This window comes from Cyprinus carpio, chromosome B18, assembly GCF_018340385.1.
Source record: "Cyprinus carpio isolate SPL01 chromosome B18, ASM1834038v1, whole genome shotgun sequence".
Taxonomy (NCBI): Eukaryota; Metazoa; Chordata; class Actinopteri; order Cypriniformes; family Cyprinidae; genus Cyprinus; species Cyprinus carpio.
Window position 1 is genome coordinate 13986993 of NC_056614.1, and position 27294 is coordinate 14014286.

Genomic DNA, 27294 nt, shown 5'->3' on the forward strand with positions numbered 1-27294 from the left:
TTAGCATATTCATGACGTAAGTGCGTTGTATTTTCTTGCCTCCCTGTGCTTACATACTGCATTTTAATGCATCCAAATTCGCAATAAAACTGTTTTTATTATTATATTTTAATGTTTGTGTTTACAAACAACGGAATTAATATTATAATGACTGAAACGCGGTCCATTAAGACTACATAACCAGCTCTCAAAGATATTAATCTGCACTAAAATCCTATTCACGACATTGTCTAATGAAATCAAATACTCATATGATTAAGACAATGGTTGTGCTGTGATTTCGGCTATACTCGCATGTAAAAGAGTTAGAAGCAACAGAATATATTTTTTTAACTGAAAGTGCTGATCCTCTCTGCGCTCGCTGAACAGAGCAGATGCAGAGAGAAATGTGTGTGTGCGCTGGAAAGAGAGACCTCGCGCTCGTGCGGCAGTACCAGACTGTCTCAGAGACTAAATAAGGTTTGTCCAAGAAAGTCGCTAGATTTGTCGCTAGTCGCTTTTTCCGAAAAATGTCGCTAAGGGGGTCTGAAAAGTCGCTAAATCTAGCGACAAAGTCGCTAAGTTGGCAACACTGCACACACCTTTCAATAAAAGGTCTAACAGCTGAAAATTCATATCAGAGCAAACCCCAAGAACTGCCTGTAGAGCTCAGAAACAGGACTGTGTCAAGCCACAGATCTAGGGAAGATTTCTGAAAAAAAAAAAAATCTGCTGCATTGAAGGCTCACAGAAATATGTAGCCTCAATTATCCATAATTGAACAAGTTTAGAACAACTAGTACTCTTCCTAGAGCTGGCCTCCTGAGCAATTGATGGACAAGGGCCTTGGTTTTTTGCAACCAAAGGACTTGCAGATTTTGAGAAACAAGATTGTCTGGTCTGATGGACCTTAATTCAAGCATCATTTTTGAAGGAAACCAGGCACTGCTCATTACCTCTACAGTACTATCCCAGAAGTAAAGTGTTCTGGTAGCAGCCTTATGCTGTGGGGCTGTTTTTCAGCGGCAGGGACTCAAGCTCAACAGATCAAAATATTGAGATAGTCTTAATGAAAACCCAGTCCAGAGCATTCAGAACCTCATCACAGAAGGTTCACGTTCCAACAGGACTATGACCCTCAGCACACAGCAAGAGTGGCTTATGGGCAACTCTGTGAATGTCCTTGAGTGGTCCAGCCAGAGCCTGGGATTGAACCCATCAAATATTTCTGGAGAAACCTGAAAATGTCCATCAGCCCCCATCAAAGCCGACAGAGCTTGAGAGGTGAAGAGGTGAGGAGAAGAATGGCAGATAATTTCCAAACGTACATGCGCAAAGCTTGTTGCATCATATCCCAAAAGACTTGAGGCTGTAAAGGTGCTTGAACTAAATACTGAATTTACAAAATGACACTGTGAAGCTGCTGCATCTAATTTGAATATTCAAATATGTTTACATATCAGACAGGGAACCATCACCATTTTTAATCATTCATGTTTTTAACCACTTAATGTACACTGACCATGCACATTACTGAAGTTCGGAAATATTTAAAAATTACTGCAATAACCAATCCAGCACGAATTTCTCTCTGCAACGTGAGATGTGTCTGACTATCTTTTATCTTACACACTGTGGCTGCTGACTGCTCTATTGCATCAGGCAGTCAGTGCTTTGTAATTATGACTCCAGAGATCCCCCTTCTCAAGCTTTGGACTCTCCAGGATGAGTAATAAGAGGCTGGGGCCATGCTGGCTGCCCTCCCACAACACACCAGCCCCTGCTGCAATCATATGCAATCCTCTTACTGCCAAATACTGCTGTGCTTGGTTGCCTAGAGACCAAGGTCACCTGGGTGAAGGCACCTTAGGAGAGGAAGACACCATAGCAGCGCCACATGCAACTACCATCATGCATCCAGCTACCAGCCCTTCCTCAAACTGCTCTCAGATCTGTTGCTTTCAAACCGGCGTTTCAACAAGCAAAATGTAAAGTGCAACCAGTCAGCTATTGCTAATAGAGTGTTAAACACTTTCATAATAGCACGTGTCCACCTTTGTGTTATCAATAAATGTGTCTGAAATGCAATCTAATTAACTCAAGGACAGAGCATCATTAAATTAGACCCACAGTCTGTTGTCTCAGCATGAAAGATTGCGTAAACGATTGCTTGTCTTTGCACCATACAAGCTTGTGTTGCAGCTGATGTGTCGAGGGGAGATGCTAATTGATTTCTCCTCACGGGAGAGAGTTTCATCACGCTTTGTTTTTAACCCTCTCTTACAGGGGCTGCACATGACGGTCTCGCAGGAGTTCTGCACCTCTGCAGTCAGAGTCTGAGACACAATGAACTAGTATGATGAACCAAATAAATGAGCCAGGACACAGTGCGCAAGGAAACAACTGTACATTCAACAAATGCAGGATGTGATAATAGAACATTTGAATAGTAATAGTGTATAAAACAGAAAAAAAAAAGCATTACATTTTTTTTCATGAACAAACTGCAATGATCAGTGAAGTCAAATGTAGCAAACATCTTATAACAGCATCTGTTTTTGTAGGACATATGGTTTAGGATGTAATTTACATATTCACTACTGCTTAAAAGTTTGAGGTCTGTAAGGTTTTTAAATGTATTTAAAAAGTTTCTTATGCGCAATAAGGCTGCATTTATTTGGTCAAAATTCAGTTAAAAAGTAGTATTGTGAAATATTATATACTCAAGAAACATTTCTTAACGTTATTGTTGAAAATTGTGCTTCTTAATAATTTTGAAGAAACTGTGATGCGTTCAAATGTGTCCATGCTGAATAGAAGTATTAATTAAAAGTATAATATTATGAAAAATCTTACTGACTGCAAACTTTTTAACAGTAGTGTATTTGAACAAATATATATATCTATATATAGAAAAATGTAAACATTGAGGTGCATTGTAACTTGGTCTTGTTACATCTTCTTTTTTTTTTTTTTTTGCATTTTTGTCAACATAATGAACAATAATAAAAGCAGCCTATTTTTTTACACCATTTAAAACCATTGGAATAAACAAGGTATAATTTACCCAAAAATGAAAATTGTTATCTTTTACTGTTGCTCACATCATTCCAAACCTGTGTGACTTTCTTTCTTTTGTGAAATACAAGAGGCGATATTATTATTATAACTACTTTTTGTTTTGAAGAATTATTACTGAACTTTTTTGTCCATACAATGAAAGTCAGTGGGTTCCAAAACAACACTGGACCCTCTGACTTTCACTGTATTGGAAAAAACACCATGCCATTTTTCAAAAAGTCTTATTTTGTGCTTCACATGAAAAAAAATAAAGTTTTGGAATTGGCAATGGCATGAGAGTAAATGTTGGCAGAATATTCATTTTTAGGTGAACTATCTCTTTAAATAACATAACACTAGTCTAGTACTCCAACATATCAACAATTTGTGTTAAAAAATAAATGTGTGTGATTAGTCACACTCAAGAGTCTGTAAAGCATAGCATAGCAAAAAACATAAAATAAAATAAAAATTCAGTATCAACAGCAGTAGTAACTTTCAACTTTTACAATCAATTTTTCGTAGCAGTCAAGGTACAGTGTGTGTTGGGACACAGCAGTGAGGTATAAATGTCAATTAGAGTCAATATAGCAGTCTAGAGGCTGGCCTGGGAACTATAAGATCAATAATTACAATCAGAAACCAATTTTTGCAAATCAAGGGCTGGTTACTTCTTCTGTACTCTGTCCTTATAGGCCCACAGCTTTTCCCTGTGTGACAAACTAAAACAATAGCCAATGGCCTTCTCAGTTTCACTGATTCTCTTTCGGAAACGGTCTCTGTCCCGTGCAAACTCCTCCCACGGTCCCTTACGAGATGCTTGAAAAGCAAAGGACCAAGCTTGCATCTTGTGGACTTGTACTACAGGAGAAAATTTCACCTGGAAAACATTAGCAACATGCTGTTAGCAAGCAATGACTGACAGTTGACATAAGTGCCATAAAGGTGCGGTCAGATAAGCTTATTTCTGGCAAAATTTTGCAGGCAAAATGGTCAATAACGGTGTGATGTATGAAGCACAGCTCACACAAAAATCACTTTCAAACCAACCAGCTTTCTGTTGGTCAGCTTGGCAAGTTTAAATGAGCAATTGAACCTGTTGTTGTGGAGAAATCGAAATCCCCAATCGCGAAAATTCGCTAAACAACAGTGACCACACCTTAAAGAGACTGTTCTCCCAAAAATGACAATTTTTGTCATTTACTCACCCTCATGTCATTCCAAACCTGTATGAGTTTCTTTCTTATGTTGAACATAAAAAGATGTTTTGTAGAATGCTGGTAATCAAAGTTGATGGTCCCCATTGACTTTTCCCTACTATGGAAGTCAATTGGGACTAACAACTGTTTGGTTCTTCAAAACATCTTTTTTTTTTTTTTTTTAACATAAGAAAGAACGACATGAGGGTATTTAAATGATGACAAAATTTTCATTTTTTGGTAAACTATTCCTTTAAGACTGATAATTACCTTCTTAAAATTGGGACATTTCCTTTGGTTGCCCTGAAGAGCAGTCAGACCAACATGTCTTCTCCATGGCACCACTGATAATGTCTCAACTGGTACTTTGTGGCAGCAATGGCGAGCAACTTTACTTGATGGTAACTCTGGCTTTACGCGTCTTGAAGATTTTAAGAGTCTATCCGTTTTATTTAGTGTGTTGTCACTGGGCGAATCATGTTTTGAGGGTACTGATGTAGCTGGTGAGCTTTGAAGAGGTGCTCTGAAATTCAATGGGTGATATGGGTCATCATTCTGAGAGAGGGATCTCCATAAGGCCTCCTCTTCTTCATCTTCAGAACCTGGTTTAGAAGAATCGGAGCCTGTAGATGCAGTGGAGTGTGATACAGTGGGACTTTCAGCCTTCAAAACCATCTGCGTTTTGCTTTTTTCAGGAACCGCACTGGACAAACATGCCTTGAAGTGTAGAGGGTGATATGGATCCGTCGAGCTGGTCAGGAGGTCCCAGAGTTTGTCATTCTCCTCTCGTTCTCCTTCAAAACAAGAGCTGTCTGTGCTTCCCCAGCTGAACTCACTGTCTGAGAATTGACCGACTGACTGCACTTGACATGGAGCTTGAACATCTTCTGTAGATGAACTACACGAATCAGGATCACCGATGGGCTTCTGATGCTTTACAAACTCCTTTGCAGAAAACCCAGACACATGTGCAGTAAACGTGCAGGCGTTCTCTCCGCATTTCCTCTCTGATCCTCCTAGTATGGTCCAGTCGTATCCATGCTTCCACATGGAGTGATCTCCAATATAGAGGTCTTCAGTGTCATTGAGACACTCTGTTGCATGGGACACAAGGTCGTCCACCAAGGAGCAACAGAGTTCATCGCCGACCAGACTGGACAGGACAGCCCTGGAGTGAGAGCTCACGTCGAATGGGTCCCTGCCGAATTTTGAAAGTGGACTGGAACCCCCGACCACCATGTTTTTGTTGTTTTCAAACAAGGATGAGAGCAGGAAACTGTCAGAAGGGTCTCCTGACCCACTTGTCATGTGCTGAATGTGTTGCCCTGTCTCGTCTGTAATTCTCACATGGACTTCAAACCTGAACATCTGAAAAACTGGGGACCAAATAAAGAGTTACTAAAAGCACCTTAGGTCATAAATAAAAGCCTTTCTCATAATTAATATTATAAATGTATATTAGGATGGATAGATAGTACAAATTATAGTATAAATATAATATAAATAAATTAGCCAGGTAAAATTAAATAAATACTCATAATTATTATAAATATTCATAATTATATTATAATAAACAAAAACCCTCCAACCCTAAGTTATTTGGTTTAAAATAGAGTATTGCATCACTATTGATGTTGTTTTCTTTCTACCTCTGTGTCCCCATCCTCTAAAGAAAATACGTTTCGTTTCGTTTTGGATGAATGTAAATTTATAAATATGCAAATCTTGTATGGAAAGTGTACAAATGCAAATGAATTGACCAACAGCACTTTTTTTTTGCACTTCTTCATTTTACATTTTTTTAGTTTGCACTTGTTATCTACAAGAATAATATATCTATACAGTGATCTACAACATAATTATAACGTTAGATAAGTGCATCTGTACTGTAAATAAGATTATGTAAATCGGCAATGGCATAGGCTACGGGTAGCAAAACATTTCAATGCAAATATATGAATGAGTAAAACCAGAGTTACCCGAAATCAAAGTGCAGCAGATGACCTGGACCAGCAGTCGCAGGTGCTCCCACAGCACCGTCAGGATCTGTTTAGTCCAGGGCAGAAGCATCATGCCGCTGTCCCCAAACCGCCGCAGCGCGGTCCGCTCCGATGCGCTCCTCTCCATCCTCAAACAATACCCGGTCACGTATTCTGATATTCGTCCCTTGGTTTGTTTTCTCTGTCGTAATTTATCGGCTGATTTTTGAAGTTTGCTAACCACATCTTCGCAGATATGTGAGCGTTAACTCCGAGCGAAAGCTGCTGGGGTCCACATGATCACCAAGTCCCGTTTCCAGCTCCTCCGAATGAACGTGTGACTGCTACAAACGACTCCAACTTAAGAAATCACTCCACTATAAACAAACAGCTCCAGCGCTGCAACAGTGCGACCTTTGATTTGATCGCTGATGTGTCACTCACACTGGCACCGCCCTCTTTCGCAACAAACCACGCCCACACGATGGCGTAGTCCAGTGACGCATGGTTTGTTGTCCCATGTGAAATCATAGCACGAAGCAACAGGTTTACCTATTGCTACTATTACATCACGCAGGTACAGCAAGCTTACTATATAATGGTGGAAATATATTTCAGACCCGTAATTATTCATTTATTTATTTTAATGATAAAATAAAGATTGAATGAATGGGGGAGAAAGGTAAGGCATTTTGAATTGTGCATAAAACATAACATTTTTATTTATTTTTCCAGATAAAGCCTCACTAAACTCGCTAATTATGCTGAGGCACATTTCAAACCTTGTTACTCTGTTTCTTGCGTCACGCTACTAGAAAAAAACACTGTAGAAAATTACGATAAATAACGTCAAGCATATCTCAGAGGGTCATATATCAATTTAATCTGCAACAGATTTATTAGTAAGTAACTGGCCTCATGAAGAAATTGCAACCTAATACACTTAAATAAAAACTGCTGCCCAGATTACAAATATGCCTAATTTAATATTAGGCATAAAATTTTACATTTAAACTTAAGTTAGTGGTTTCATTTATTTTCCTGTGCATTATTGTGGTACAAATATTTGTGAAAGACAGCTAACTGTAGCCTACTTGACAATTATTTTACAGGTGGCAAGTCGAATACATGGAGTAAAATGTATTATTTGAATGGAAGCAGTTGATATTCATTATCATCTCTATCCGTTTGCATTGGTCTTCCTTCCACAAAATACAAAACGCACATCTACAGCAGCCTGGCCTGACTGCTTTTCTCTTTCTCTCCAGATGCTTTCTCACAGCAACAGCCGGTTTTAATGAGGTGGTACAGAAACACTGGCAGATCTGAGGTCAGGCCTTTAGAATTTTACTGCCAATGACAAAGCGCACCTGGGTCACACCACAAGAGTCCCTAAGGATCACACCAACACCTCAGCAGAAATCATTAGTGTGTGAGGGTCAAAGCTTTAAAGGTGTAGTCCACCATATCATTATCAACTTTTTGACTTTATTTTCTTCTGTGGAACACAAAAGAAGGTTTTTGGGAACTAAACAGATTTGGTTTCTTTTTACTTCTATCATTTAGCCATAGAGGTCTGGAACAACACGACACGTGTAATTCAACATGAGTACAATTCACCATAGTTGCTCAACAAGCCTAAATGAAGACAATTTTCATTTTTTGGGTGAACTATACCTTTAAGATGTATTCTTGCACATCTTCAGTGGCAGCTTTAGCCACAAATCACCAGTGTTGTTATTGTTATCGAGAACTATAATCATTTTCATCTTTAATTGAAATTAAGCAGAAATAAAATAAGTGTTATAAGAAAAACTTAGTTAACTAAGAATAATTTTAAGCTGAAGTACACAAATTACTAAAACAATTAAAAAAGGTTGAATATAATTAATAATAAAAGCAAAATACAAATACAAACGATGTAAAATTACTTAAAAAAAGAGAATTAAAAATTCTAAGCTAGTTTAAAATATCAATATTTACTATAACAGTATATAGATGATACAAAAATAACACTGGAAACCACAGGGCATGAAATTAACTTGTCTTCATCAATGACAACAAGACTGTTAAACCTAATTATAATATATAATAATAAAATAACATAAGTAACTCACTGTATAACAAAATGAAAACCGTTTCAACCAAATCTGAAAATATTAAAGTGCACAAGGAAAAAAAACGGCTGTATGTTTCTTGCCTGCCCCCTACTGGTTCAAGTATATTTTTAACCTCAGAACAAAAATTATACAGAGAGGTGTTCAAAAACATTTAATTTTCCTCAAGAGAGAGTCAGAATTACAGCAAATATTGATTCGGTCAGGTTAAGATAACCAATAAATAACTGGCCATGTTAATATCCATTCAAAATGTATTTTTAAAAGTCATAAAACAGCGAATCAGATCACTATTTGCAGTGAGTGATGACAATCTTGTACATTTTTTTTTTTTTTAAATGCCTCCTGGTAAACTCACAGATTACGATTCAGCTGAGCTCTGGCTGTAGCTTTTAGCCACAGGTGCTGTTCCCTTTTTAAAGAGGGTTCTTTACACAAATTCATTGGTGGATTAAAAAAACAGCTCGACCAACTCTAATCACACCATGGGAAGTACATACTACATTAGCTTACGAAACAGGGCCTTTTTAAAACCACAAATGTACTGAGAAGAGCGTAAATGAAAGCAGAGCGTGTGAAGGCACCCTGTTATTGTTCCCTAAAGGGACGTGGTCATGAGTTTCAGTCACTTCATTTGGCACATTATCAACAAAGTGAACTCTGCTGTGCTTGTTTTGATAGCTCAAAACCATACAGACTTTTAATGTTTCTTATTTTCTATATGTAGAAAAGGAAAGTGTAAAAATGAGCAGTTTTCAAAATACAAGTGTCAATCTCTCTATATATTTTCTTTTATATATATATATAATAATATAAACTCTTCTTTAAGTAAGCCGTTTGGTCCTCTTAAGTTCCAAATGTACAGAACAACAAAGACTCAACTTTTATTAGTGTCATAGAGAGAGAGAGAGGGGGATGCTGGGGGAATGTGAAGTGGTCCTGTAAGTGCACTTGATGCAGTCACATCACCTTTTGTGGAAGAATCGTTGGATCTAAAAATAGGGCACCGTTGTGAGCTTGTACCACTTGACAGTCTCTCTGCTCAGGTCAAAGTCTTTAAGGCTGAGGGTGATGCCACCCAAATAGCAGTTCTCTCGCAGAGACTCCGCACTGAGCACGCTCAGTTGAAGTTCCCTTTGTTTCAGGGTTTCCTTACTGTAGCCGCTGTACACCAGCTACGAGCAAAGAGAGAAGGAAGTTGTCTATTAGCTTTAGAATAAAGCACGCATGGTTAAATAGGTAGGTTTTAGTTACCATTTCATTAAATGTCGGGTTCCTAGTTTTCCTGGCGATCTTTGTTTTGCGTTTGGAGGTTTTGTGGGGGTCTGGGAGAAGGTATGTTTTCACATAAGGGTTTGGGTCTGCACCGTCATTTGATATCTGTGTTTGGGAGGAAAAAAAAAGGATGAGATTTTGGAATAAACAGAAAATGGGATCAGTTTGAAGATGGGTGCTTTTGATATTTCTTACCAGGTCTTTAATGTGCATGACCATGATGAAGAGCGTGCTGTTTCGGTAGGACACCGACAGCTTCACCTCACCCTCCACGCGGCCGGTGGTGGGACTCACTGGAGGCATATCTGCCAAACAGACATCAAACATATGAAAACAATCATGATAGCGTGGTGCGTCCAACTCTAATCTTTAAAATACATTAAAAAGAGATTAAATTCTAAATATGACACACATACCTGGAGTTTTAGAGAGTCCTTCGACCCCCTCGGTCTTGTCATCTCTCGCAATAGGGTGGAAGAAAGTGTAGATGATGTCACACTAATAAAAAATAAAATCAGTCACATTTATTACACTACTGTTCTAAAGTTTAGGTTCAGTGAGATTTTTTTTCTGAAAGAAATTATTACTCTTATTAAGCGAGGATGCATCAAATTGATCAAAAGTGACAGTAAAGACAATTTTTATTTCAAAATCTTTCAAACTTTCTATTCATCAAAGAATCCTGAAAGAAATCAATTCAAATTTTACTTTAATTTTGATATTTCTTTCAGTTTTGATAATAATGTTTCTTGAGCACCAAATCAACATATGAAAATGATTTCTGAAGGATCATGTGACACTGAAGACTGGAGTAATGTCTGCTGGAAATTCATTAAATAAAAAAAAAATCACATTTTAAAATTTTTAAATAGAATATTATGCAGACTTGTAGAACACAAGAGTCTCTTCAAAAACATTTAAGAAATTCTGACCATGTATCTAAAAACCAGTGAATATTAATTTGAGTGGCATAATTGTTGATTCATCACTCCCAGAGATTAACCAAAAACACTACAATTATATTTGATAATATATAAAATTTCAATTCACCCACCTGAGTGACTTCTGTTGAACTCCTCATCAGATTGTGCACATAGCTGCTCAATTCCACCTTCCTTTTGGATGCCACATCCTTGATATGTGTACGACCCAGAACCATTTTACTGGGAAATCTAGAAACAGGAAAAACACTCTTAGGGACAAAGAAGTTTAGAATTTGACAAACCATGGTACAAGAGGTGAACTCATATACCCCGGCAACTTCCACAGAGGGAAAAGGATGGTCAGCTTGTTGTGCAGTTCCTGGAACTCATCAAAGGTGCGGAAGACAAACTGCGGCTCATTCTGACCTTCCCTAAGGATCCGTATAACGTACGTCTGAAAGAGAAACAGGTAAAATTAGGAAAATATTCTTTCTTGAAAAGAAGATACTAAGCATATTTACAAAATTCTTTCAGAATGATGAAAATTAAACTATTTTTATTATTACAACATGCAAAGAGGCAATAAAGGCAACAATGTATTTATATAACTGCTTTATAAAATTAGTCTCACATAGTGCTTGTCTGGATTGTATCTCTTCTGAAATGAAAATACAGAGGCATCTCGAATCCTGCCGTCCTGCTTCATAGTGTACGTCCGGGGAGCGAAGGAGAGGATTGGCTCGTCATTGGAAGGAAGCCCAGAGAATCGCAGCTGGGCCAGATTATGGATAAAGAAATTAAACTTTGTGGCCACACTGCCCAGACTGGATTCAATCAACCTGTAAGAAAAAAGGTGGAGGAAAATGTTATTTAGAGAGCAAAATAAATAAATAAACAAACAAACAAACAATACATTTACCTTGTGAAGAAAATGGTAGCTTCTGCATCTGTCGTCTGAGGTTGAAGAGCATCATACACATATTTAAGATCTTGGACTCCAGTCAGCTCTGGTAAACCCGACTGTGTCATCTGTGTTGAACACACAAATACAAAATTGATCAATATGTAAACAGCAACAAAAGTCCTAAATAAAGAAAATTATGCAAACAGCTTCCTGTCATTAGGGTTGTGCAATTGTCATGAACCTAATATTGGCAAAAACCTTTACAAGGAGCCCTTCTTGTTGACACAAGATTCTATTGATGACACACAAATGACTGTTTTGTTTGCAATATGGTGCCGTATAATACCAGAGACAGCAGGTTGAGGAAGAGGTTGGAGTGTTTGCGTATCAAGTTGTAGGCTTGTGAGCAAAGGTCAACGAAAAGCTGGAAGCGACTAGTGGGTCTCTCGCCTCCATTAATGACGTAGGCCATATCAGAGGTTAAGACAAATGGTGCTCGGTCCCTGCAGAGAGAAAAAAAAACAAGTAAAAAAAAAAACACAGAACAAAACCACAAACTGGGCAGTATTACATTGCGTAACCCATCATTCACCTTTTAAAACTCCCAATCATTTGTGCGTGACCCAGGAACTTCCCAAAGTCTATGTGGAACATGTGGCCGGTGGAACGCAGCATGATGTTATCGTTGTGACGGTCACAAATGCCTAGGATGTAAGTGGCCACGCAGCATCCGGCGCAGGTGTAGATGAAATTCTCTGAGGCCTGGCAAGAGACGGGTTCGATTAGTTTGAAATAAGATCAAAACCCAATGAACCAAATGAACTTGGTCTTGACTAAAGCTGCCTTTTATAATCATCCAGATACCTTTTCATATTCATCCTCAGCAGGGTTATACTTGCGGAGCCACTCGGCAAGAGGTTTGTCCTTAAAGGAGCCCGTCACTCCGTTCTCCACCTGAATCTTCCTCAGCGTTTCAGAAGACGGAACCAACTCTACCATGCCTGTGTAACCAAACACAAATCTTATAACAGAAGCAGATGCTACTGTACATTCACAGAGCCACAAAGTCATATTTAATAGATTCATATCAAGTTTTTACAGCACAAAAAATTCATAATCTAGTTTTTCCATGTCAATTTTCAACATTCTCTCTTATCCGTAGAATTAAATAGGCCATTTTTTGTTGTACCTACAATGAATAGGCTATTCATTCACCACTGTTCAAAGGTTTGGGGTCAGTAGGTTTTATTATTATTATTATTTAAAAAAAAAATTATAAAACAACAAGGACACATCTTAAATGACAGTTAAAACGTTTACAATTTTACAAAAGATTTCAAACAAATGCTGCTCCTTTGAACTTATTAAAGAATCCACAAAAAATATTGTTGCAAAAATATTGTTTAAAAAACTGATAATAACAAAATAATAAGAAATTTTTCTTGAGCAACAAATCAGTATATTTGAATGATTTCTGAAGGATCATGTGAAACTTAAGAATGGAGTCATGATAACAGGAATAAATTACATTGTAAAATATATTAAAACAGAAAAAAATATTTTCAACATATTACCGTTTTACTGTATTTCTTATCAAATAAATGCAACTTTGGTGAAAATAAGAGACCCCTATCAAAATAATTGAATATCTTACAGACCCCAAACTTTTGAATGGTAATGTAAATTATAATAGTATTTAAAAAAAAATACATATTTAACTATTTTATTCTAGTTGGAAAATAGTTAAATATGTTTTAAATGTAGAGCAGAATGTACTGTACCTTTATCTTTTCCAGTAGAGATGCATTTGAAGTTGACAATGCGCAGGTCCAGTCCCTCCTGCAGCCAGATCCTATCCATAATCCGAATCATCTGCAGCGCCAACATGTCCTGCCTCAGATCCTCTCCAACCTGAATTACAGTTAAGACAGACAAGCTATTCAGAAACACCTCAAAAACACGAGTATCTAGAACTCTGTACTTAAATATGTAGGTACAAGATCTTTGTTCTACTACTGATTCGACCACTAGAGGGCATGTTCATGATGGAGATGAGACTTTAAATTTGGTTCTTTGTCTGTGGCACATTTTTAAGTGAAGTCTAGTTTCCATCAATCATACATGTTTATAGTTTGAATTCAATGGAAGATCCTACTACTGCAATTAATATAAAAAGAAACCAACTGCTCTGTCACTACTGTCAAACTAAGCTAATGTAAAACAATAACAAACCTCAGCAGGAATACGTTCTATCTATGGAGGCCCCTTCACTATACTGTACACACACCTTAAACATGACGTTAATCTCGTCTCCCAGCGGGTCTGCGTTAACCAGTGCAATCTTCAGAGGTACAGCGTTGGAATTGAAGAAAGAGCAGGCCTAGTTTCAACAAAAGCAGAACCATGTTAACAAAAGCAGCCTCAGGGTTTTAGTTAGATTCTTGGCAACAAAGAGGGTCTTTGAAATGGGGGCAGTTCTGACTGGAGGAGAAGAGATGGAGTTCAGTGACACAACTTTGCTGAGCGTGCAAAACTCTACATCTGAAACAGGAAGAGGGGGGGAGTGAGTAAGGATGATAAGGAAGTGAATCACATGTGAACGCTTCCCAGCAAAACGGAACAAAACCTTGCACGACATGAGAACTGAAGAGATCCGTTCCTTGTCAATGTGGTCTTTAAAGCCTCTATAGAATTGCTGATATAATGCATTAATCAGATTGAGAATGTAGGTTCGATAGGGTCAATTTTGTTGACTTTAAGCACTCACCTTGATATTGAGTTCTTTTCCCACCAGACTGGGAGTAATAGGGAGTCGACAGCTGTTCTTCTGGAAGAAAGACTGTACCCTCTCTAGACCCTCCAGCAGCACCACCTACAAAGAACAAACATTCAACTGGATTTGACTCATACGAACTACAACCACAGTCTCATAACTCCTGGTAATATTTTAGTATAGGGAACAATTCTCACCATTAACTAGTTGCTTATTAGCATGCCTATTATTAACATATTGGCTGTTTATTAGTACTTATAAAGCACATATATATTATAAGCACAATCATATTCTACATCCCTAATCCTACCCAATAACCAAAACCTTACTAACTATTAATAAGAAGCAAATTAGGAGTTTACTGAGGCAAAATTTAATAGTTTGCTAATAGTGAGAATTGAACATTAAAATAAAGTGTAAACAAAACTCGTAAGCTTTCAATCCACAAGTTGGGAAGTTTGAGTTTGAATAGTTTGCAAGAGCGCTGTAAAAGCAGACTAGTGAGTATCAGTGTTCTTATTGTTAACTAAAACTAAACCATAAAAAAACGTCCATTGCTCGAAATAAAATACCAGCATTAACTGAAATAAAATATACAAAATATAAACAAAATTAAATTGAAAAAAAAAAAAAAAAAAGTAAATTATAAAAAAAAACTAAGATACTAAAATAATTGACCCGTTCAATGTCCCTGACAACCTCTGCAGTCCCATTTAGCCACTTGTTAGCAACAGTCTTTTTCGAAACACATAAAAGCCTGAAGTGCATCATGACTGGTGAATTACTGATGCATTTTATGTCTTAGAATAAAATTACTTGTGTTAACCACAGACCTTATTTCAGATCTTTAAACAATGACTCATTCAAAAACCCAGTGACTTCAGAACGATGGAATCGGAAGTACAAAAACGTTAATATGTTTCTGGGTTCCTGCAGCACTCTTTTTAGCCAAGTCAGACAAAGCCATAACACGATAAAACATGTTTACCAGTAATACAGAGCATTATAAAGAGCTTTTCATCTGTATGTAAACCACTTGTTCACATGGGAGATAAAAGATGAGGCACTATGTGACCAAAAGTATGTGGACACCCCCTTTTGTCAGCATGTTTGGCTAGGCCCTTTAATTCCACTGAAGACAGATCTTAATGCTACAGAATACAATGACACTCTTGAGAACTGTGCATATCCCACTTTGTGGCAATGCTTTGGGGAGGACCCTTTTCTATTCCAGCATAACAATATCCTTGAGCAAAGTAAGTTCCATATAAAAATGATTTAGTCATTGATTAGCCCTTGACAGGCCTGTACAAAAAAACAAAAACAAATCTGACCCCACTGAACACATGTGGAATGAATTTGAACAGAATGTGAGCCAGACAATATCTGACCTTACTGATGCTCTTGTGCATGATTGTAAGTGCACAAATAAATACTCAACGGGCACTTATGGGTGTGGTGTATGGGTTTTCATATATTTTTGCCATATTGTGTTTAAGGCAATATACCAATATAGACTGGATGAGCTGGAGGGATCAAGGGTTCATCCAAATACAATCATTCATTGATCCAATAATCTGTCACAGGTCATTGTACTTATGAGAAAAATACATGCAAGTGTTTTGCTAGGACTACAAGTCAAACAGGCCTTTGTTCAAACCCAAAGATTCCTGTTATACTTATGTAGCCCTTCCTTTATTTGATGTTTATTCAGATCATGTTTTGAACAGTATTATTAAATTAGATTTTGGAACTAGTTGTTGAACAATTTAGAAAATCCTGCACTTGTTTCCCAGAAGCCTTTGGTTTGAACTCATAGATCCTTACTGGATATAAGAAAACAAACCTACAACTAAAAAAAGGAGCACAAGATTCTGCTGCTGGCATAGATGTACACTATTCATTACAAAATTTGGGGCCAGTAAGATACTGAAAAAATACTTTTATTCAGCAAGTATAGATTAAAATGATCAAAAGTGACAAAATGTTTAAATTCTCAAAAAAAAAGAGGGAAAAGAAACCCTAAATTTCCTATTCATCAAAGAATTGTGAGAATATGCAGCAGTTTCCTCAAAAATATTAAGGATCTATTAAACTATTTCAGCATCACACACTTCTAAATGAAATGATATAAATATAAAGGGATGTTATGCAACTGTTTGGATGCATTTTACACATCATAAAAACATCATAAAACGTATTCTTTAATGCCAGCCATGGCTTACCTGTCGAGTGGAGCTGCTTGCCTGCCGCACTTTTTCAGCCAGAGCACCCAGCAGCTGCACAAGCCTGGTCTGCTTCTCAAGCTCAGTCCTCAGTCCAGTCCCACACAGACACAGCAGCACACCGAGGATGCGGTCATAACGCTGACCAAACGCTGGGTCCTGCACGGCATCCCTCAGCAGCCTAAATTCAAACCCAGCAGACTGTATCTAAATCTTAAATTCTTAAACAGGTTAATAAATAATGACAGAAATTTCATTTTGCGGTGAATTATCCCTTTAAAAAAATACTTTCTCCACCAAAATAACTGATAGATTGTACTTCCTTAAAACTAATTATTACTTAAATTATTTGTACAAATTATTAAATGAATAGTGATTCAATATTTTAATGAACTGACTGCCTTTAAAATGTATGATATGATCCAGTAATAAACAACTTTACCAGTAAAGATAATGTGCAATGTTGACATTTCCCAGAGCTCGAGACAGCAGAAATATCACCAAGGCATTGTTGAGGTGACACTCGAACTTCACTGCCTGCAATTTACCACACATGCTTGTCAGTACGTCAGAGAGGACACTTGAAGCATATTTTAAAGACAACAGAATTCTGTAAAATACATATAAAAATGTACTTAAGTGAATCAGAAAAGTTACTAAAAATAAATGCATTTAATATCAATTTAAACTGATACATTTTCGTTTAAATGTAAATTGCATGCAATCAAACATCCAAAAACATTCTTTTAAAGTATGCAATTTGTACATTTTTCATTTTCCCAGTGCATAACCAAGAAAAAAGCAACAGAAAGCGCTATCACAAGCTGTTTAAAGAAGAGAAGATACATGCATATATGTGTGTGGGTGTGTGTGTGTGTGTGTGTGTGTGTGTGGGCGCACCTGCACCAGCTGAGGGAGATAGTCAGCCAGCTCATCATCACTGCTGCTCTCGATCCAGCTCACAGCCACTTTCCTCACCTCTGTGTCAGCAAACCTGAATGTAACACACACAACCAAGCACAACATTCACCACATGCTCAGCTCCCTCTACATAACAGAACAGTAATAAACAAGTCATGAGACCAATAAAGTGTTCAAAAATGACCTAAATTCTAAAAGCAATACATGAAAAATCATACGACCGAAGTGACACATTAAAAAGGTCATATGGTAAAATCTGAGAAGGAAAGGAGATAGTGGGCCATAAAACAGAGAGGGAGCGGAACAGATACATACTTTGAATCAAGGAGCTCCAGGGCTGAAACAGGCGACAGAGGGGGCCAGTGGTGCAGAAGTGAGTGGATCTCACCCATACTGCCCCAATCCCAACTGGGTGCACTAGCCAAGATTTTGGGCAGGCTGTGTTGATAGTCCCGACAATAGTACCGCTGGTCCCAGAGCAGCTGCTTGTCTGCTCGTGACAGCCTGGTGGAAAAGAATGCTGGGTAATGTCAAAGTAGACAAAGTATCATAATTTCCTGTACCTAACTAGAAGTCTGACTGAGTCAAAATTGCATTGTTGAGGGGAAAAAAAACCTTTCACATTTTTAAAAAGTCACATTTTACATTCAGAAATAATGTAAAATACAGGTCAATAAAACAAAACGTTTACAAACACTAAAACAATTTAAATGTTACTTCCCCTCATTCCACAAAAAAACCTTAAAATTTAACAGCATTCAGAACAGAACAGGAAAAGAGTGCAGAAAAATCTAAGCATAAAACAAATTATAATGCCATTCATTCTAGACATTCATTATAAACGCAAAGCCTCAACTAATTTGTTTAAATGAAAGACGGCATGCGGGAAATGCGCTGCACAAATAAACTTGACTCAAGTACCTCTCTCAATGTGTCTGATTTGTGCATGTTTTGCATGCTCGACATACAAGTTGCTTTCAAATAATAGTTGCAGCATGTTTCAGATGAGAAAAAAATGCAATTTGTATACTAGAAATTATGGTACTTCCTGTGGGCTTCAAACTAACCCTAGAGGCAGACACTCTAACCCGTTAATCCATGAGCCATAAAGTAAGATTTAGTTCTGATCCAGCGATAAGAGGCACAGGAAACAAGTCACACCTCTTAAATGTGTCTGCGAATGGGCAGTCAAGCTGGGAGCCCGGCAGCTGTTAGCACTTGGTGGGCATTCAGAGACATGCTCACAAAATGAGCATGGAAAGTTGCCCACCATCTGAGGCTGAGTGTTGTGTGGCTGTTTTAAAGCTGACTGAGCTTTCTGTTTCACATCTGCATTTTCAGCAGAGCAAGAAAACAAGGCCTGACAAGTGTCTTCTTCTCAGCTGCAATTTCTCCTTATCAATAGAGATTTATTCTGAAGTTTGTTTTTATTGCAGAGAATCGCTTTTGTATCTTTACAAGAAAACCTCTAAAATGTAGTTAACATAAAAAAACTAGAATTTAAAAAAAAAAAAAAAGAATAGATTTTGTGTATTTGTTTGGTAATGTATTTGTTGTGGTTAACAGGACTGACTACTGTATTCTGCTGCTGTGTGAACATAATCTTAGTATTCAGCGTGTTGTGAATTGGCTTCATGATGTCCATGACTTTTTAATAGAGGTTTTTATACTCTTAGGAGCTCAAAATCACTTCATTCTCAATTCAATTAAAACCCTTAAATAAGATAAGCAAGCTGAAGGGGATCCATATAATTGGAGTAACTAGGCAGAACTGATTTAATTATATAATGCGCTCAAAGGCTCTTTTATCCTCCATATCTGAAATCATGTTCAGTTCTTATGCTACTCAGGCTTATTATGAAGTGTCTGATGCTCAAACAAGACAGGAAGCATGTGGCACTGTAACTGTATCAAACATTCTGATTAGGGATTTAACAAAAGCCAGAATCAAAGCATACAAACTAATCCTACCTAAAACCATACCACTACTCTTTAGCAAGCACTGGTGTTTCCTTCATGAAATGCAAATCTACATTATGCCATGAGGTCTTGTGATGCAAACTTACCCAAAAGTAGATGCTTGTGCACACAGCTTTTCTATCTCACTTCGATCTCCTGGATCAAGTGGATCTAGAGACTGAGGGTCTGGGCAGCCGTTCTCTTGAGGACCAGCATAAAGCACATCCACCGCTGGACTGGGAAAATCAACCTGTTCATGGTCAGACAATGATATTTAAAGAGGTCAAATTCCCTTGATCTTTTGACATGTAAGAGGCAGTGGTGAGCGGTGACTTTTTTTAACCGGGGAATGCTGAGTGATAAAATTAAGAACCCCCCGCCCTTCCCTTAGCTTTTAGGATGCACTCAAAGAGGGCTCACAGATGAAAAATAAGAAATGCATGGCAGGTGTCAATTTAAAAGTATGCACATTTTGTACATTATTTGTAAATGAAATTCATCTCCAATCCTTCTTCTATCATTTCAGGTTTATCCATTGTTATTAGAATGCTAGAAAAATATAGCTGGTTTTCTACGTAAAAAATGCCAAATAACATTTACACAAAGTTACGTTATGATACGTAATATTTAGAGGGAGATCTGTATGTCTCTGCATCTGCTAAAGGTGTTTTTTTTTTTTTTTTTTTTTTATTATTATTATGAAAACTCCCTCCCAGGTGACACTACTCCAAAAACAGACCATGCAAAAATAATAATATATTTAAAATATTTGCCAAGTAACGTTGCAACATGGCAAACAACAACAAAATCAGAGAAGGACCTTAACTGTAAGCGACACAAGCATAAGCAAAACAAATAACATGTAAATGTTCAAAATGTTCAGAGGATTCGTGGTTATCTTTTCCTGAAGTTTTTTATTATTAAAATTTTATATAGCCCACATTTTTATAAATATTATTATTTTTTTAATTTACCAATTGGGCATGTTGACAAAAACGTAGGCTATATCTTCAACATGCATACGCAGTCTATAACCAAAAATGTAAGAAGATATGTTTTCAGTGGACTTTTAAAATTTGCTTTGCTTGAGAAAACATAAAAATAGAGTTTGCACTATTAGCAACACAGTAAAATATGTTTGCTAAACATTGTGTGCTAAACATTCTAGAAATATGGTCAAACATGCTAGCAACACTTACTAAGTGTTAGTGCTATTAATGCCATGAAACAGGAAGTTGATGTAACTCATGCATACAATGCCCAATCTGCCCCAAACTTCACACGTTTTATAAGAGTCCTGGCCTTAACACATCTAAAGTTCAGTATTCAGATATATTCATAGCGCCATCTGTTTGCAACAGGATATGTCATGCTTTACACTAACTCAAACATACCATGTTCGATCTGCACCAAACTTTACGTTTGATAAGAGTCCTGGCCTGAAGACATCTACATGCCAATATTTAGTTATAGTTATAGCGCCACCAGCTGGCAGCAGGAACTTTGGCACATATAAATGACTTTCACATATTCCTCCTATATTTTCCACTTTAAATGCATATTGCCCACTGTTCGCTGATTTCCTAAAGCCTTTGGGTGGTGGTGAGCCCGTGGGCGAGGGCCCTTTAGTCGCTGCTTGCAGCTTTAATTTGATTTGAAAACTCTCACAAAGAGACAGGCAGCGTGACCTTGATACCAGAAATACACTATCCATTATCAATCACTGTTTACATTGAATTTATTCAAATCAGAAGTATCATTCTTACGTTTTGACACCTCGCTGGGTTTTTTTTTTGTCAGTTAAGTTTTAATCGGGATGTTTGTCCAGCCGGGCAAGTAAACTCGCTAGAAGGCTAGTGGTCAGCTGTAGCTCGACCTATATTTATTATTATTATTGAGAACATTATATACTCAAATAAGGTCATAATTCTGCTAACATTACTGCAATTCTGTCTGATGACACAGTAACTTCGGGAGGGGGAGGGGGGGAATCTTCAGTCAGTCCAGTGGTTGTAAACAGTCATAAGGTCGGTCAGACTGAAGATATTTTAGCGGTAATGTGACCAAAAATCAATCAATGTCAATGAAGAGCAACTGACTCTAGATGGAAAAAAGCACAAATAAAAGAACCTGCAGTATGATCCGTTCTGAAGGATTCTTCCCCTTGCCTGCAGCTCCTGGCTGAAGGACTTGAGGAGATGTCCACAAACTTAGCAGCTTGCTACCTCTTGACAGCACCCTGAAATACAAAATGCAAGAAGTAATATATATTATGTATTATGTATATTACTTATTAACTCAAATGTATTAATTTAGCACAGGCATCCCAATATACAGTGGTCATGTTGTACTGTCATATAGAAATTGCCATAATTGTAAAAAAATGTCAAACTTGTTATTATAAATAGTTTCGCTCACTTTGAGAGTGAAACAATCAAAACGGCAGTAAATCTGTAATTTTATCATAACCATTGTTACCTAATGTGTTTTCTTTGTTCTTCAAGATTTTACATAGAGACAATGAAGTGATTACATACTTTTCAGTCATCAACAATTAAGCTGTTTATGGATCTATTTTGGCATTATGAGCACTGAATAACCAATTCATTATCTAATTAATAAATAAAATTATTACTTTTTACTTTTTCAAAAAAAAAAAAATACAAAAGAAAATTGTATCCGCACCTAAACAAATATGAAGCAGTCCTGAAAATTCTACAACTTTTCAATACACTCTCCAAGTTAAATCTATTTTATTTGAGGTATTATTTTATGACTTGCCTTCTGAAATCAAACAGAGGCATGGACACTTTTCCCAAAAGCTCTGGACCCTTCCGTTGCTTGTTGGAATCTGGCGAGTTGTTAGCATTCTGGTTAAGAACCCCGTAGAGAGAAAGACTCAGCATGGCCTCTAGTGGTAAAAGCGCCACTGAAATAGGGAAATTTATCCTAAAGAAACAGAGGCAGTCGTCACCAACAGCAGAAACTGGCAGCAATCCCGCTGATTTCCTTCTAATTCTAGAAATTGCAGGAAGTAGCGTGCCAGTGTGTTTTAAGGGGCATTAACACTTACAATTCATCCCATTTGATGTGGTAGAAAAAACTCTTGTATGTTCCCACTTTTTTGGACTGGACAGGCTTGAAGAGATTCCTGTTGTTGTGGGTCAGGGCACACATCAGGTAGTATTTTTCAAAACTAAAAACAGGAAGGACAAATTACTCTATGGCACGGAAAGGGAAGAAAACATTGGCCTGTACTTATCTATTGCCAAAAGCATAATTTGACTGAATATGATATAAGTTAATCGAGACTACCACACAGTTTGAAAACTAACTTAAAACATTTTTTTACATTTAGTTTTATGCACAATTTACACAAAAATTGTTTGTATATATTCATTCAAATATTTGTTTGAGAGGTTTCAAATAATATTTGTGTAAAAGTATGTGCTTTTGTTTTCACACACTGCTATTCAAAAGTTTGGGGTTCGTAAAATTTCTCATGTTTTGGAAGAAATCTTTTATGCCTAGGACTGCATTTATTTGATCAAAAATGCAGTAAGAAGCAGTAATATTGTGCAATATTATAACAATAAAAAAATAATCTATTTTAATATGCTTTCATTTCCTGTGGTGGCAAAGATGAATTTTCAGCATTCTTCAGTGTCACAAGATTCTTCAGAAATCATTCAGGCTTATTTTGTGCTTTAGAAATATTTTTTATCATCATCAATATTGAAAACATATGCTGCTTAATATTTTGGGGAAACTGTGATACATGATACATTTCAGGATTATTTGATGAATAGGAAGTTCAAAAGAGCAGCATTTATTTGAAATCAAAATCTTTTATAACATTATAAATGTCTTCACCATCACTTTGTCAATTTAATGCATCCTTGCTAATAAAAGTAAACTGACCCCAAACTTCTGAACAGAATATACACACTCGTTATTAAGTTTCATAAATACTGTGTCAGTTGACTTGAATCCTTGTCTAATGATTAATGAGTATGAAAACAATGCTATTGGAGTTGTGCATTTTGATTCATTTTTGTGAAATAAATAAATAACTAAATAAATCACAATTTTAGGCCATTTAAGAACAAATATATACGCTTCAAAATATAAACTGAATATAGGGATGAACGCTAAATATCGGCACAATATTTAATGCGCATCTCGTCAGTAAAGCCGCTTCTGTAATCAGCTGTAAATCTCTACACGTGCGTGCTTTCACATGGAGCAGCATTTACTACACAGAGCTGTAGTTCACTGACAAGCTGCGCAAAACATGCGCAAAATATGATTGTGGTTTTGCGCAGCTTGACAGTGAACAACGGCTCTGTGTAGTAAATGCTGCTCCATGTGAAAGCACACACATGTAGAGATTTACAGCTGATTACAGAAGCGGCTTTACTGATAAGATGTGCATTAATATCGTGCCAATATTTATCGTGCATCCCTAACTGAATGTCAAAAGAATTAAACATTTAGCTGTAATGCACAGCCCTTGTAATCAGAGATCATCAGCAACATCCTGACCCTCCAAATATTCATTATCAGAGGACACAGCACTCATTTCTTGCAACAGGTTTCATAGGTGGCCTTAAAAGTTTCAAAAGCATGTTGAATACAGTAATTTTTGTGTGTAGTGAATCGAAATAATGTAATTCTAAGCTCTCCAAGTTGGGTTAAATGTAAAATGGTCCAGATTTAATTTATTGAGGCTGATTGCTCCAAGAGAACACAGACCCTAAATTACTCAAATTATCTAGGATGAAATAACAGTGTAATGAATATGGACTAAGGCAGTGCTTTGAAAGTAGTGGAGAAGTTTACCTTGGCTGTGAGTTTGTCTGTGAGTCATTATCAGTCTGAACTGAATTAAACAGTGTTTAGTGCTTGTTTAGACTGCGGGGCCCGATAGGCCAAAACAGGAAGGGTAAATGGATTTTTTTAGTCCGTTTCTTTATTATGAAAGTATTAAGCTAAAGCTTAGAAACACTCATGTCACAAGCACTAAAAGGGACACGGTGCTCACCTGCTGACCCAGGTAGCAGGAATGCCATGAACGGCAAACAGAGTGAACTGCAGGTGCTCAGTGGTGCCCGAGGCTTCTTTGCTGTCCCTCCTGTCCTCCATGAACTCTTCCATCGTGCAGCCAGGAGTAGTTGGACAGAAAGACCTCAGGTAGAGCTTGGCGAGCTCATACACAGCATCTGTGAGTCCGGTTAAACTCTCCTCCACTGGGCTAGCATAACCTGGGGATCACAAGCAGCAGAGTACAGCATAGGTGAACAAGAAACAGCCACTGAGATGACTTTAGGAGCTGAGCTTACCATTAGCTGAACGTGTAGAAGCTGAACTCGTGGCACCAGCCTGCAAAACAAAGCAGTGCTCTTTGTATGTACACTGAAAAAAAAATTATTCACTGAATTTACAATTTTTTTTTAAGGTAAGTGGTTGCAATCAATTTATGTTAGCTACATTTAAATAAATTTAGTCGACTAACTTTCAACAAAATTAGTTTATTTAAATAAAGCTAACATAAACAGATTGCAACCACTTGAATCAAATTAAACAAGTTTAGATGTAATATTTAGTGGATCTCAAAATGAACATCCATTTTTATACCATATATTATAACGCTGTGATGCCTAAACTCACTTTTACCATTTCAAGTAACTGATTTTAATTTAGTTTAGATCAGAACTGTAATATCAAACATTTATCATCATTTATCTGTTATTTGTCATAACATTAAAATTCTTACTGGCTTATAAGTATCAGCTACAACTTTATTACAGTGCATAAATACTTACCTCTGGAGAACGTGTTCTAGGAAGGTTGACAGAGCGTTTGAGCTTCTTGATGGCATCACTGATGGCTGGTGTCTCAACTTCATCCAGAGCGCAGCACAGATTTTTAACAGACTGAACCACATTGTCCACTGTTTTATACTGGGTGCTCTAATGAGAGAGAGATTTAAAGTGAGAACCACTGACATCATTTCAAACACTTCTTTATTTCTTTTTATATAGTATAGTACAGCTGTGTTTGAGAAATAACAAGTTACCTCATTCTGAAGGCAGAGATTGACCTGCTTATGATATCCTTCAAGGTATTCAGCAAGACCCTCTCTAGAGAAGAAAAAACATGCAAAGGAATGAGAAAAATCAACAAGCACAATCAGGGATTCAAGGGCCACCCATGGCTTTCTTAGCCTTTAGTAGGGGCAGGAGATAAGATGGAGAACATTCCTACCTTGTGACTGACTCTTTAAACGGCCTCTCCACTAGGCCAAGGTATTTCTCCAAGACAATAGGGGAAATGTCATCTTCTGCCTGTTAGCATACAAAACATACATTTATGCATTAAACATATCCTCTGAAGATAGTAATGCAGTGAACAACTAGTTCTATTTGTTTATTCCAGCCTTTGTAAGAGTCTTACCGTTCGGGCCAGATCTCTTCTCATTGTGCTAAGAAAAAGGAGCTGTAGTTTGATCTCCGTTTCCCACTTCCTGCAGTTCTGCACATACTCATGACTGCCCAGACTGTGTTTACTGGAAGATAATGTTAAAGATGCTTCAGACATGGGCCAGAGCCAAAAGCAACAATAAATGAATCAATCAATGAATAACTAAATAATGTTTACATATAACTTTATATAATAATTACTATAATAATAACTAACATTTTAAAGTTTGGGGTTATTAAGATTTGTTTTAAATAAATTGTTACTTTTTATTTAGCAAGAATGCATTAAATTATTCAAAAGTGGCAGTAAAGACATTTATAATTATACAAAAAATTGTATTTCAAACAAATATTGCTCTTTTTCAACTTTCTATTAATCGAAGAATAAATAAAAATAAAAATCATAATAATAATATATAATATATATATATATATATATATATACATACATATATATATATATATAATATATATATATATATATATATATATAATAAATATATACATACATACATACATACACATATATAATAGTTTTTACAAAAAAAAATTAAGCAGTATAACTCATTTCAACACTGATAATAATAAGAAATGTTACTTGAGTATTAGGATGGGTTATTGGTTGTTGAATGTACAGCTTTACCAACACATGATTATATATATTTTATTATGTAAATCAGTTTTTTCAAGTTGTAATAATATTTCACAATTTTACTGTTTTTATTGTACAGTACATGTGATGAATAAATGAAGCCTTGGTGAGAGATATAAGAGACATCTTTCAAAAACATTAAACATTTCTTAGCAACCCCAAACCTACTTTATGAAAAGCAAAAATAAATTACAAAAATTTTATTTTTTTGAGAATGCACTCTAAGAACATTCCAGGGAAAGAGATGTGTCCTGGATGACTGTGCTTTGGAAGGCCAGAGCAGGAACGTTTTTAATAATTACTTGTATCAACTTGCCAAGGTCAACTGAGGACCAGACAGCCAACACTGAAGCAGACAGTGAGTAACTTTATCTTAACATAAGGGGAAACTAGTCTCAGCCTCAGACGTCACGCCCACGGACCGTTGGCTAAACGTCTGATGCATATGGGATACAAAAGTGGAAACACTTCAGGAGTGTCGAAGTCGTCATTGGATTGGTTGAATTCTACAGGATTTCCGCGAGATGTGGTTGTCGCGCTCTTTAACGTTCCGCCTAGAAACAAAGATACTGTGACGCCAAACCCCCTCACGAAAGAAGGCGGCCTCCGTGTTTACAACTGTGACAACGAGCGCTTATCAGGATCAACTAAACGCTGGAGTTTCAAATGTATGTGAAATAGTTTGCGGCATAGAATCTTTAAAATATGTTTTAAACCAGAGTTTTACACACTGGTCTGTTATTGTGGCGACATTTCCGCACCCCGAAACGTGACGCTGAATGAAACGAACTGTGATTGGTTGTTTGACATGTCAGTCAAACGGACTCATGGGCAGGCTTTGGCCAA

The 27294-nt window shown here is 36.9% G+C and overlaps 2 protein-coding genes across 3 annotated transcripts in view; both read right to left on the reverse strand.

Annotated features, from left to right (window-relative positions):
- Nucleotides 1-669: 669 nt before the first annotated feature.
- LOC122140410 (protein phosphatase 1 regulatory subunit 15B-like) lies at nt 670-6810 on the reverse strand. Its single transcript, XM_042743942.1, has 3 exons — nt 6218-6810; nt 4509-5614; nt 670-3919 (listed from the first exon to the last, which is right to left on the reverse strand). Exons 1-3 carry the CDS (start codon nt 6363-6365, stop codon nt 3707-3709), a joined length of 1467 nt encoding a protein of 488 aa, XP_042599876.1. The 5' UTR covers nt 6366-6810; the 3' UTR covers nt 670-3706.
- A 1663-nt stretch (nt 6811-8473) lies between these two features.
- pik3c2a (phosphatidylinositol-4-phosphate 3-kinase, catalytic subunit type 2 alpha) overlaps nt 8474-27294 on the reverse strand; it is a 34546-nt gene continuing 15725 nt past the window's right edge. For both annotated transcript variants that reach the window (XM_042743940.1, XM_042743941.1), the window contains exons 6-33: nt 25771-25882; nt 25582-25661; nt 25394-25457; nt 25140-25286; nt 24657-24696; nt 24359-24578; nt 22388-22510; nt 22096-22263; nt 21445-21553; nt 19422-19564; nt 17671-17859; nt 17335-17428; nt 16877-16971; nt 16435-16615; nt 14204-14308; nt 13724-13816; nt 13218-13347; nt 12301-12437; nt 12029-12198; nt 11783-11939; nt 11452-11561; nt 11164-11371; nt 10862-10986; nt 10664-10781; nt 10026-10107; nt 9805-9914; nt 9589-9714; nt 8474-9509 (exon numbers count right to left, since the gene is read on the reverse strand). In XM_042743940.1, coding sequence (XP_042599874.1) covers nt 9327-9509; nt 9589-9714; nt 9805-9914; nt 10026-10107; nt 10664-10781; nt 10862-10986; nt 11164-11371; nt 11452-11561; nt 11783-11939; nt 12029-12198; nt 12301-12437; nt 13218-13347; nt 13724-13816; nt 14204-14308; nt 16435-16615; nt 16877-16971; nt 17335-17428; nt 17671-17859; nt 19422-19564; nt 21445-21553; nt 22096-22263; nt 22388-22510; nt 24359-24578; nt 24657-24696; nt 25140-25286; nt 25394-25457; nt 25582-25661; nt 25771-25882 — 3619 coding nt within the window. In that variant the 3' untranslated portion in view covers nt 8474-9326. The remainder of the gene's footprint in view (nt 9510-9588; nt 9715-9804; nt 9915-10025; nt 10108-10663; nt 10782-10861; nt 10987-11163; nt 11372-11451; nt 11562-11782; nt 11940-12028; nt 12199-12300; nt 12438-13217; nt 13348-13723; nt 13817-14203; nt 14309-16434; nt 16616-16876; nt 16972-17334; nt 17429-17670; nt 17860-19421; nt 19565-21444; nt 21554-22095; nt 22264-22387; nt 22511-24358; nt 24579-24656; nt 24697-25139; nt 25287-25393; nt 25458-25581; nt 25662-25770; nt 25883-27294) is intronic.